This window comes from Macadamia integrifolia, chromosome 4, assembly GCF_013358625.1.
Source record: "Macadamia integrifolia cultivar HAES 741 chromosome 4, SCU_Mint_v3, whole genome shotgun sequence".
NCBI lineage: Eukaryota > Viridiplantae > Streptophyta > Magnoliopsida > Proteales > Proteaceae > Macadamia > Macadamia integrifolia.
The window spans coordinates 5,313,688-5,324,527 of NC_056560.1; the positions used below are offsets into that span (position 1 = coordinate 5,313,688).

General features: G+C 36.9%; 3 protein-coding genes across 3 annotated transcripts; all 3 read right to left on the reverse strand.

Moving 5' to 3' along the window:
* Nucleotides 1–393: 393 nt before the first annotated feature.
* Nucleotides 394–1,258, reverse strand: LOC122076777 (biogenesis of lysosome-related organelles complex 1 subunit 2). Its single transcript, XM_042642312.1, has one exon. It carries the CDS (start codon nucleotides 1,093–1,095, stop codon nucleotides 727–729), a length of 369 nt encoding a protein of 122 aa, XP_042498246.1. The 5' UTR covers nucleotides 1,096–1,258; the 3' UTR covers nucleotides 394–726.
* Nucleotides 1,259–1,696: 438 nt separating this feature from the next.
* Nucleotides 1,697–2,805, reverse strand: LOC122075965. The gene has a single exon (XM_042641199.1). The coding sequence runs from the start codon at nucleotides 2,568–2,570 to the stop codon at nucleotides 1,914–1,916; it is 657 nt and encodes a 218-aa protein (XP_042497133.1). The 5' UTR covers nucleotides 2,571–2,805; the 3' UTR covers nucleotides 1,697–1,913.
* A 4,982-nt stretch (nucleotides 2,806–7,787) lies between these two features.
* LOC122075986 lies at nucleotides 7,788–9,264 on the reverse strand. Its single transcript, XM_042641227.1, has one exon. The coding sequence runs from the start codon at nucleotides 9,029–9,031 to the stop codon at nucleotides 8,369–8,371; it is 663 nt and encodes a 220-aa protein (XP_042497161.1). The 5' UTR covers nucleotides 9,032–9,264; the 3' UTR covers nucleotides 7,788–8,368.
* Nucleotides 9,265–10,840: the final 1,576 nt, after the last annotated feature.

Sequence of the window (10,840 nt, forward strand, 5' to 3'; positions counted from 1 at the left end):
AACTTAGTGACTTGAACAAAATCGTAAATGCTTATAGGCAATTATAATATACAAAATAAAGAATCATCACTGATCTCTAACAAGAATAGCTGATCTAATCAAATATTTGTGATTAGCCCAGGCCAAAATGACTCTCTCTCTCAGTTCCCGAGTCTAAATCCTACAACGTGAATTCTACTATTGGAAAGCAAAAAAGAACAATAATAAAGGGGTAAGAACAGAATTCAATGGCTTTCTATTGTTGGATTCATGCGTTTCTTTGATTCTAGATACTATTGGTAGAACTAAAATTCTCCACCCAAAACCACGAGTAAGGAATAAGAATCACCATAAACCCTGAATTCAATCACAGAGCCGAATCATAAAACGAGTAGAGAGGTGGAAAACCTGAACTTGAAGGATCAAACAGCATTCTTCATTTATAACAAAATAAGAGAGAAGAACAATATCCAGTTACAAAATTTAACTAAAGGGCCCTTCTATTCGTCCAGATGCCTGCTGGAGTGAAACAGCTGAACAGAGCTTGAAACCACTTTCAAGAGCGACCATGAAATACAGTGATCCGCTGCCGAGGAAATTCCAAAAACAGGGCTTAGTCTTCAGAGGCAGAATTACATAGCACCCAAACTGTGAACGAAGCAAAGTGGGAGATGAAGAAGAAAGAATTTCAAGATCTGGGTAATTTTTCCTTCTTCCCAATTCCCCAAGAACACGGAAACCCCATTCTTAGGATGATGGATTCTGATAAGCAAATTGTACTTTGGATTCCAACAAGGACACATATTTATCAAGCATCGAAATAACAACTTCAAATTCCATGACTTGCTTCTCAATCAAATCGATCTGATGCACATACTCATCAAAACTACCATTTTTCGCCTTCAACTGCTCTACAAAAACCCTTAACCCAGAAGCAACATCTCCATAGCCCTTGTATTCCTCAGCCACCCTAAGATTCATCTTCTCCAAAAGTTCAAGCAAGTTATTGGTTCCCTGTAGATCGCCTTTGATCATAGTGGATGCGCTTGTGAAGAGATCATTCAGTGCCTCCGCGAGTACGCCTCCCTCCAACTCCACCTTTCCAGAACCAGCCATTATTGATCTTGACTCGAGACACAAGAAAACGATCCAATGGTCACCGCCGGAGGTTTGCTCGAGATCTGACGATGGATTGGTGAAATAGTCGGATTGGGCCAGGGAAAGTGGTAGATCAAAGAGGAGAGAATCGGAGAAGAAGTAGTTTATTATCTACTCCATCACTACTTTGTATAGTTTGGTTATAATTTTCCAGGAGAGGGTTGCTGAAAGGCAGTGTAGCTGTTACGCCAGCGCAGGGGCAGTTCGATCATTTACTCAACTTTTTATTTAGGCGTAAGAACCACGCTGGCTGTTAGCCAATCTTTAAAGATTCGATTTGATTTTGAAAATTGAGGGCCATTATTCAGGTGGTGTGATGGAGGAATATTCCCACGAGATCTCAGTAAATAGGCGGTAGCAACCGCCACCGCCGCCGCCGCCGCCGACCACCCATCAGGTGGTGGCGAGTCTGGCGACTGATCCGGTGTCAATATTGTGAACACTCCTTAGGAATTTATATTTTGAATTAAACTAAGGGCTAAATTTGGCCCGCGAAGACTTTTTTACGTATTTGATAAGGCAAAAAAATAAACTGAAACCCACAAGCACAGCTCAATCGTTTCGATCATTTCGATCATTTTCCATTTCATTTACGAACGAACAGAGAAGAACAGTGTCAAATTTATATCTATGGATCATTAATTCCCAATTTACATTTATTAACAAAGAAGAAGCACGAAGCGAGCAGTAGTAAACCAGAAGATGGCGATGGAACAACCCAAGAATTGAATTCCATAATATCAAGAACCCAAGAATTGAATTCCATGATATTACCTTTACATCTCTTCCACTACAAACCATCCTTCTTCTTCCAGTTCCATCACAAATCCAACTTCGAGGAAGCTCATGACGCTCATCGTATCATCATCATCATCACCATCATCATTTTCATCTTCATCTTCTTGTTCTTCTTCTGGTTCATGAACGATTTCTTCAATTCCTCCGGCGGTTAGTGCAGGCGCAGCAATGTCTTCAACATTGTCATTGCTGCAGTAGTCGTTCTGGTAGTAAACATCATCGCCGTATCCCATCTCCATCTGCTTCTCCTCCTCCGGCTCCTCCTCGTCGTAGTCATCGTAATCTTGAGCATCACGAGTAGCCAACTGACCCAAGAATGCCGTCGCCGACAATCCGGCATAATTCAAACACCCACCGTTGCGACCACCGAATGCTTTTTCCTTGTGGGTACCCTTGGCCTTGTCTTTGGACTTGGAAACAGGGTGGCTATGGCAACCGTTGCATCTTGATCGACCGCACTTTCCCGTGAACTTGGAGTGATTTGTGGGTTTCGAGGAAACCTTCATAAAGTTTCCGGCAGTGACAGGGGACTCGAACTGTGTGAAGACCTTGGCGCTGCGTATTGGGCCGTAAACAAATGGAATTCCGGCGATATGGAGTCTAACCATCCCATGCTGGCGACCCTCTCTCTTCATCTTTCTCTTTCTTGAAGGGCTAAAATTTTGATAGATTGATTGATAGAGAAGCGTATGTGAAGCTCCCACCTTGGTTTTATAGCTATCAAGTGTTTGTAATATTGCGTCTATGAAGGTGAACACAAACTCCAAAAGAAACGAAATGGAAAAGTGAAGGAAAGCTTGGGACGCAAGGGCATTTCTTTATCGATCTATTTTCTTGGTCGGCTTCTTCTTCACTTCTGGTCTTTGTTCTGTTGCGCCTTTGACTTCTGATACGTGTGATGCAAGAAAGGATAACTGTTAATCGTTTTTTATATATTTGGTTTTCTCTTAACTAATTATCGATAATCCCATAAAATTCTCACTTTGATTGCAAGTTAGAAAGGTGGGATACGGCGAACAGCATATGCCGATCCTATACCAAATACGGATTTGGGTGATTTTATCAGCTCTCAGTTCCTGCCTGATCGGATAAATAGCTGTTCTAGACAAGAACAACAGCCTAGTGAATGGCTGTGATGATTGTTTTACTTGTATCATGGTTTTAGGTATCAGTATTGGATTTGTTGTATCCGTCTTCATATACTTATCAGTTGTGACCATTATTGATACTTGGTCGATATAGATTGGCTGATATCAAAGTTTGGACCAGTATTAGCCTGATATCGATTGGTATAGATATTTCTGCTGATCAATATATTGATACCATGAATTAAATCCTTGATCTGGATCAGGGTGTAATCAGACTATTAAAATATAATAATAATAATAATAATAATAATAATAATAATAATAATAAAATATGTTTTTAATTGATTCTCTTAATTTATATTAGTGAGCAATCTAGTACAGAAGGCTACGCATCAGGATCCTCTCTTGAGCGTGATCGTCCAAGTTTTGCCTATAACTACTACTTGGGTGATCGACAATTATTCAAGCGGTGATCCAATGGCTCTTGGTGCAATACCCCGCCATTTGGACATGTGTCGGTCGCCCAGATAACTATTGACTAACCTAGGTGATCACTGCTCAGGAGAGGAGCCGGATCTCAAGGCTATTGCTATTGTGGGGTGGTTTCAAATGAACAAATCGTATTAATATTGGGTACCGACGATAGGCAAATAGATACAATATCAATATCTTGATCCACGAAGGATGATTACAATTTCAATCAAAATGTTGGGGCTTTTTGTAATGTGTAAAATAGATTTGGTAAAATATCTGGACACGAGTGTCCCATGCTCTCCCATAAAAAATAAGAGCCCTACACAAGAATTGATACCATTTTAGACTACTAAGTGGTGATAGTGTTTAGATTCCTTTCCGTGTGGGAAACCCTCTCGATATAAATTCAAGGATGAAAAGATAACAGGAAAAAGGAAAACTCTTTTTTTTAGAGAAAAGATCAGATTGTATGTTGATTCTTTCCCATGTTTTCTCACAAAAAGTGTGGGTCTTATTCTTATACATATGAATTTTATTTTATTTTTTAAGAATATCGTATCCACATGGATGACAGTGCATAGTTTCTTACCAGCTTTGGAAACCCTCCCCCAACTTTTTCTTATTTTTGTTTTTCTTTTGTAATTTTGGAAAATGAAAGGGAAAAGGATATAGTTATGGAGAAAAGCATCTTATTTTGGATGGTCAGGGTCGTCTTATCAATCCGACTTTAAATATGGTTGAAACGTTCTAATTGCTAATATCTGGTGGTTATTTTTCACCATGTGATCATAGTTTACAGCTCAATCACATTTTCCCAGAATGGAGGATTATAATTCATAAACTGCTTCATTTAGAAAGTATATAATTATAATATTGTGTTTGAATGTAATTATGAAAAAAAATTTAGATTATATTCTCCTTCCCAATTCCTTTGTTTTTAAAACCATGATCACAAGTGCTTAAGCCATACCAATGAGACCTAGTCATGAATCAATGTGGGTTCCACTTTGGATCCCACTACTTCAATGACTGGGAACCTTATGTATCAAGGCATAAGTTGAAAGAAAATTAGCCTGGCATTTTGCTTTCTCACCATTTTTCCACTCCATTATGACGGTCGTTAGAAAGCTTTGGAACGGTTGTGTAACATCACATGATTTTCGAAACGATTTGACTCCTCTGTGGTGTAACACAATGTTTGGTGCGCTTCTAATGCCTAGAAACGCCTTGGATTAAGTGCGGCCGTCTTAGGTTCTTTGCCATGGCATTTTTAGCCGTTGGATGCGTGCCAAACACTATGTTGCGCCACAGAGGAGCTCAATCCTATTCGAAACTAACTCTTGAGTAGAACAATAGGGCATAAAAGCAAACAACAACAACAATCAATCCAACAATGCGAGCTAATCTTGGGATCGTTAGAGGAAATCATTAGATTGTTTGAAGAGGAATATTGAGTAGGCCAGTAAACAGGGTTGTCGGTCCAATGAGGAGTGGGCCTAAGCGAAGCAAAGCATGGCTTGCTTGTTAGAAAGGGAGTTTACTTACTTACCTTGCCAGTCCCAGAAGGCAATTTAGGCTTGGACTTCATTTGTTTACATGTAAATTAGATTTAAAGGTAAAGTTTACCAAAGATCTGCTACCTTTTCTATTGAGGTAAAGTGAGAAAAAATTGACATTATCCATATTAAAATGAAAGATAATATTTCTAAAAATCACAAAGCAGATCTGATTAATTTTTATTTTTTTTTTCTAATCTGCACCATTTGTTCCCATTTAGAGTATTGGTACCATGGTTTGAGAAAATTCGATTGGAATGGAATTGGCCTTCACTGATCCCAATTCTTGATCGATACCATCATACCATAAAGGGTAAAATAATTCAAAAAATAGTTTTTTGAAAGCAAGGGTATTTCTATCCAATTTTGAGTAATCCAGATTACTATCAACCTTGACCAATCCTTTCTCGATACCAAGTTCTCAAACCTTGGTTGGTATACATGCATTGATTGACACACATAGGATAAAAATTCATTGTAAAAATGGTATTTAATTAAATTAAACTCTAAAATTTAATACATGGCTAATTTAGACCATGTTCTCTCTATGCAACAATAAGAATGGACACATCTTTTGTCCATAGGACAAAATAAATACCTTTGGCAATTGAAAAAGCAGTAAATGCTTGTCACAACAATAATTCAACTTGATTTTTTTTTAACAAACAACTAAAACAAGAGGTGAGGCCACTATATCAAAAATGAGAGTCATCAAATCAGATCAGAATTTTCATCAAAAAAAAAAAAATCAGATCAGAATCAATCGTGATTAATCATAATTTCAAACTTTCTAGAGCAATCGATTCTTGGATTTTTTTAGACCAAATCACTGAGTTTTCAAATCTAAGGGCCAATTCAAAGACTAAGGCTGCGTTTGGTAACGTTTCTATTCCAAACACGATGTTTCATGTCAAAAATGGAAATTTCAGTTTCTGTGTCAAAATTTTTTTTTTTTTTTTTAACTAAACAGAACAACGTTTCGTCAAATTCTCTTCTAGTTTTTTTTTTCACTTTTTGTTTAAAAAAAAAAATGAAACACGCCATAAATGCACCAAACATTTTATTCCTTCTTTTTTTTTTTTTTTTTTTTTTTGTTCTCGCATAGAACGAAAAAACTCCATAAACATTTTTCTGGAAGGTTACCAATAGCAGCCTAAGATTTTTAGGCCTATATTAGACTTAAAAAAAAAAAAATTAGAGAGAGTAGAATATTCGACTCAATTCGAGTTTATAATCTTTGTGTGGTGTAAAACCAACGAATCACTAAGGCTGTGTTTGGTAGCCAAGAGAAGAAAAGAAAAGAAAAGAAAAAAGTACAATTTTTGTAGTTTTCTTCCTTATATTAAGAATTTTTCTTTGCATTTGGTATGTCTTCACCCAAGAGAAGATTCATCTTTTCAAATTCAAAATTTCTCTTGAGAATTGTGAAATTTTTTTTTGCTCTCCCAAAAAATTTCTTACCAAAAACACAAGAAACACATGAGAAAATATGAAAACATAATAAGACAAAAAATGAATATTTACACAATGATTTCCTATATATCTATCTCTCTCTTAAATTCAAAATTTTTTGAATTTTTTACTTTTCTTTTCTTTTCTTCTCTTGGTAACCAAATATACTACTCTTTTCATTTTCTCACCATTTCTTTTCTTCACTAAAATCATTTTTCTTTTCTTTTCTTCTCTTGGATACCAAACATAGCCTAAAATTTAGACTCCATCAGCCTCAGTCTGAGTTTAAAATCTGTGAAAGACTAACAATCAATCAGTACAATTTAGATTTTGGCAGATCTGCCATGTGGCATACATGATTATGATTTATGAAGCTACAAGTTGTTCCATTTTTTTTTTCCGATTAAAAAATAAAAAAAATTGTCCAAACTTCATTGGAAGGGTACATGCGAACCCTTCATCGCCTGTTTCCTTTTTCTTTTACCCTTTTATTCAAGTTTAAACAAATATCTGATACCCATATAATATTCACAGATTAAAATGGATCAAAATACTAACTACCTATATCCAATTCATATTCATTATGTTCCGAGATTTGAAACTATAAGGTTGTGTTTGGTAGCGAAGAGAAGAAAAGAAAAAAGTATAATTTTTTATTCTTTTTTCCTTGAATTAAGAATTTTTCTTTGCACTTGGTATACCTCCACCCATGAGAAGATTCTCCTTTTTAAATTTAAAATACTCATTGGGAATTGCAAAATTTTATTTTGCTCTCCCAAAAATTTTATTGCTAAAAACACAAGAAAATATGAAAACATAATAAGACAAAAAATGAATGATTACATAATGATTTTCTATGTGTCTATCTTTTTCTTAAAATTCAAATTAAAAAAAAAAAAAATTCTTTTCTTTTCTTCTCTTGATAACCAAACATTTATACTAATTTTATTTTCTCACCATTTCTTTTCTTCTCTAGGCTACCAAACATAGCCTAAGTGAACTTTACTGAAGGAAAGGGCATAGGAAGGACTGTAGGGGGGGGGGGGGGGGGTTTAGTGAACAAAAGTTACTGGTTTTTTTCTGGTGAAATAGAAAATAAAGTTAACTAAAGCAAAGGAGAAGGGGTTGTGTTTCCCGGAGGGAAGGGCAAAGGCATAGACTTTGCTGGTTCTTCATGATAAGCTTATTCAAAAAAAAAACAAAAGAAAAATATAAAAAGATGATCCACCATTTTGAGTCACTTGATTAATTGTACACGTAATATGAACATAAATCTTGGTCGTAGATGAAAGAAGGCATGTAATACTTCAATAATGACACATGGAACACAAGTTTAATACATTTACTATAATATCACATCCCATCTCCCATAAGGCAGTTGCTAGTAGGTGATGAATGGTTTCCCCAACCATGTACCTGTAAAGCATAAAAGATGCATTTTTATTCCAAAATATACAAAGGGAAAAAGATCTCGACGACGCTAGAGTACAGATTCTTTCCCACACTCTCTCACATAATAAGCTGTGATACCTGCATTAACAGGTTAACACTCTCTCCCCTCACAAAATGTGGGACCCTTTTACTGGACAAACACACCCCCCACCCACCTCTCACTGGTGTGGTTTCCACTCTGGCGTCGTGAGAAACCTCTGCCATCCATATTTTTCGAACAGTTCTGCCATCCATACAAGTTAGTTCTCTTTTGCATTCTCCACTAAGACCATTCATAACAGTAGCTCATTATGCTAACCCGCCAGGCACTAGGTTTATGAATCACCAAATGTATGAAAAGCAAACTATCCTTCTTCTTCTTCCAGTTCCATAATATCAAGAACCCAAGAATTGAATTCCATGATATTACCTTTACATCTCTTCGACCACAAACCATCCATCTTCTTCCAGTTCCATCAAAAATCCAACTTCAAGGAAGCTCATGACGCTCATCGTACCATCATCGTCGTCGTCGTCGTCGTCATCATTTTCATCTTTATCTTCTTGTTCTTCTTTCGGTTCATGAACGATTTCTTCAATTCCTCCCGTGGTTAGTACAGGCACAGCAATGTCTTCAAGATTGTCATTGCTGCAGTAGTCGTTCTGGTAGTAAACATCATCGTCGTATCCCTTCTCCACCTGCTTATCCTCCTCCGGCTCCTCCTCGTCGTAATCATCGCAATCTTGAGCATCACGAGTAGCCAACTGACCCAAGAATGCCGTCGCCGACAAGCCGGCATAATTCAAACCCCCACCGTTGCGACCACCGAATGCTTTTTCCTTGTGGGTACCCTTGGCCTTGTCTTTGGACTTGGAAACAGGGTGGCTATGGCAACAGCTGCATCTTGATCGACCGCACTTGCCCATGAACTTGGAGTGATTTCTGGGTTTCGAGGAAAGCTTCATAAAGTTTCCGGCAGTCACAGGGGACTCGAACTGTGTGAAGATCTTGGCGTTGCGTATTGGGCCGTAAACAAATGAAATTCCGGCGGTATGGACTCTAACCATCCCATGCTGGCGACCCACTCTCTTCATCTTTCTCTTTCTTGAAGGACTAAAATTTGATAGATTGATTGATAGAGAAGAGTATTTGAAACTCCCACCTTGGTTTTATAGCTATCAAGTGTTTGTAATATTGCGACCATGAAGGTGAGCACAAACCCCAAAAGAAACGAAATGGGAAAGTGAAGGAAAGCTTGGGACGCAAGGGTTTTCTTTATTGATCTATTTTCTTGGTCCGCGTTGCGCTTTTGACTTCTGATACGTGTGATGCAAGAAAGGATAACTATTAATCGTTTTTTACATATTTGGTTTTCCCTTAACTAATTATCGATTATCTCATAAAATTCTCACTTTGATTGCAAGTTATATGCCGATCCTATTCCAAATTCGGATTTGGGTGATTTTATTAGCTCTCAGTTCCTGCCTGATCGGATAAATAGCTGTTCTAGACAAGGACAACAGCCTAGTGAATGGTTGTGATGAAGTTTTAATTGTATCATGGTTTTAGGTATCAATATTGGATATGTTGTATTGGTCATGTTGGCCAATTCTTATATATATATATATATATATATGGGAGAGGGATAAGTATACCGCCGATATCAAGTATGCTAGCAAATAGCACCAATAGAAACACATGATGGAGTATCATTCAGGAAGGATATAAACGTTATTTCAGAAAAAGGAAAGAGAGAGATAGACACAATGGGTGCTAGCATACATGAAATCGGCGGCATACCCAACATTTTCCCTATATATATATATATCAATGACCAATGTTGATACTTGATCGATAGAGATCTGTTGATGTCAAATTTTGATCTAGTATTAGACTGATATCAATTGGTTTCAATATTTCTATTGACCATTATATTGATATCATGAATTAAATCCTTGATATGGATCGGGTAGTAATCAGACTCTTAAAAAAAAAAATACTAACAATAATAATCAGTTTTTAGCTGAGTCTCTTAATTCATATTAGTGAGCAACCCAATATAGATAGCTACGCATCAGGATCCTCTCCTGAGCGGTGATCGCTCAGATCTTGCCCATAACTACTTGGGTGATCGACCACTTGTCCAAGCGGTGATCCAACGACTCTCGGTGCAATACCTCACCACTTGGACACGTCTCGATCACCCAGGTAGCTATGGGTTGACCTGGGTGATCACCGCTCAAGAGAGGAGCCGGATCTCAAGGCTATTGCTACTGTGGGATTTCAAAGGGACAAATTGCATTAATATTGGGTACCGATGATAGACAAATAGATACAATACCAATATCTTGATGCATGAAGAATGGTTACACTTCCAAACAAAATGTTGGGACTTCTTATAATATGTAAAATAGATTTGATGAAAAAATCTGAACGCAAGTGTCCCATGCTCTCCCATAAAAAATATGGCCCCCTCCACAAGAATTGATACCCTTTTGGACTAGTGTTTAGATTTCTTCCCGTGTGGGAAACCCTCTCCAAATAAATTTTAGGGTGAAAAGACAAAAGGAAAAAGGAAAAACTTTTTTGGAGAAAAGATTTGATTGTATATTGATTCTCTCCCATATTTACTCACAAAAAAGTGTGGGTCTTATATACACACACACATATATATATATATATATATATATATATATTTATATATTTATTTATTTATTTAAGAATATGGAATCCATATGGATGACAGTGCATAGTTTGTTTCGAGCTTGGGAAATCCTCCTCCAACTTTTTATTATTTTTGTTTTTCTTTTGTAATTATGGAAAATGAAAGGAATAAAGATATAATCATGGAGGAAAGATTCACAAGGATTAAAGTATCAATATTGGTCATCGTATCAATTGAT

What these genes read in the sequence shown, in the direction of transcription:
- LOC122076777 (XM_042642312.1), bottom strand. Translation starts at nt 1,095, where the DNA reads ATGGCTGGTTCTGGAAAGGTGGAGTTGGAGGGAGGCGTACTCGCGGAG.
- LOC122075965 (XM_042641199.1), bottom strand. Translation starts at nt 2,570, where the DNA reads ATGAAGAGAGAGGGTCGCCAGCATGGGATGGTTAGACTCCATATCGCC.
- LOC122075986 (XM_042641227.1), bottom strand. Translation starts at nt 9,031, where the DNA reads ATGAAGAGAGTGGGTCGCCAGCATGGGATGGTTAGAGTCCATACCGCC.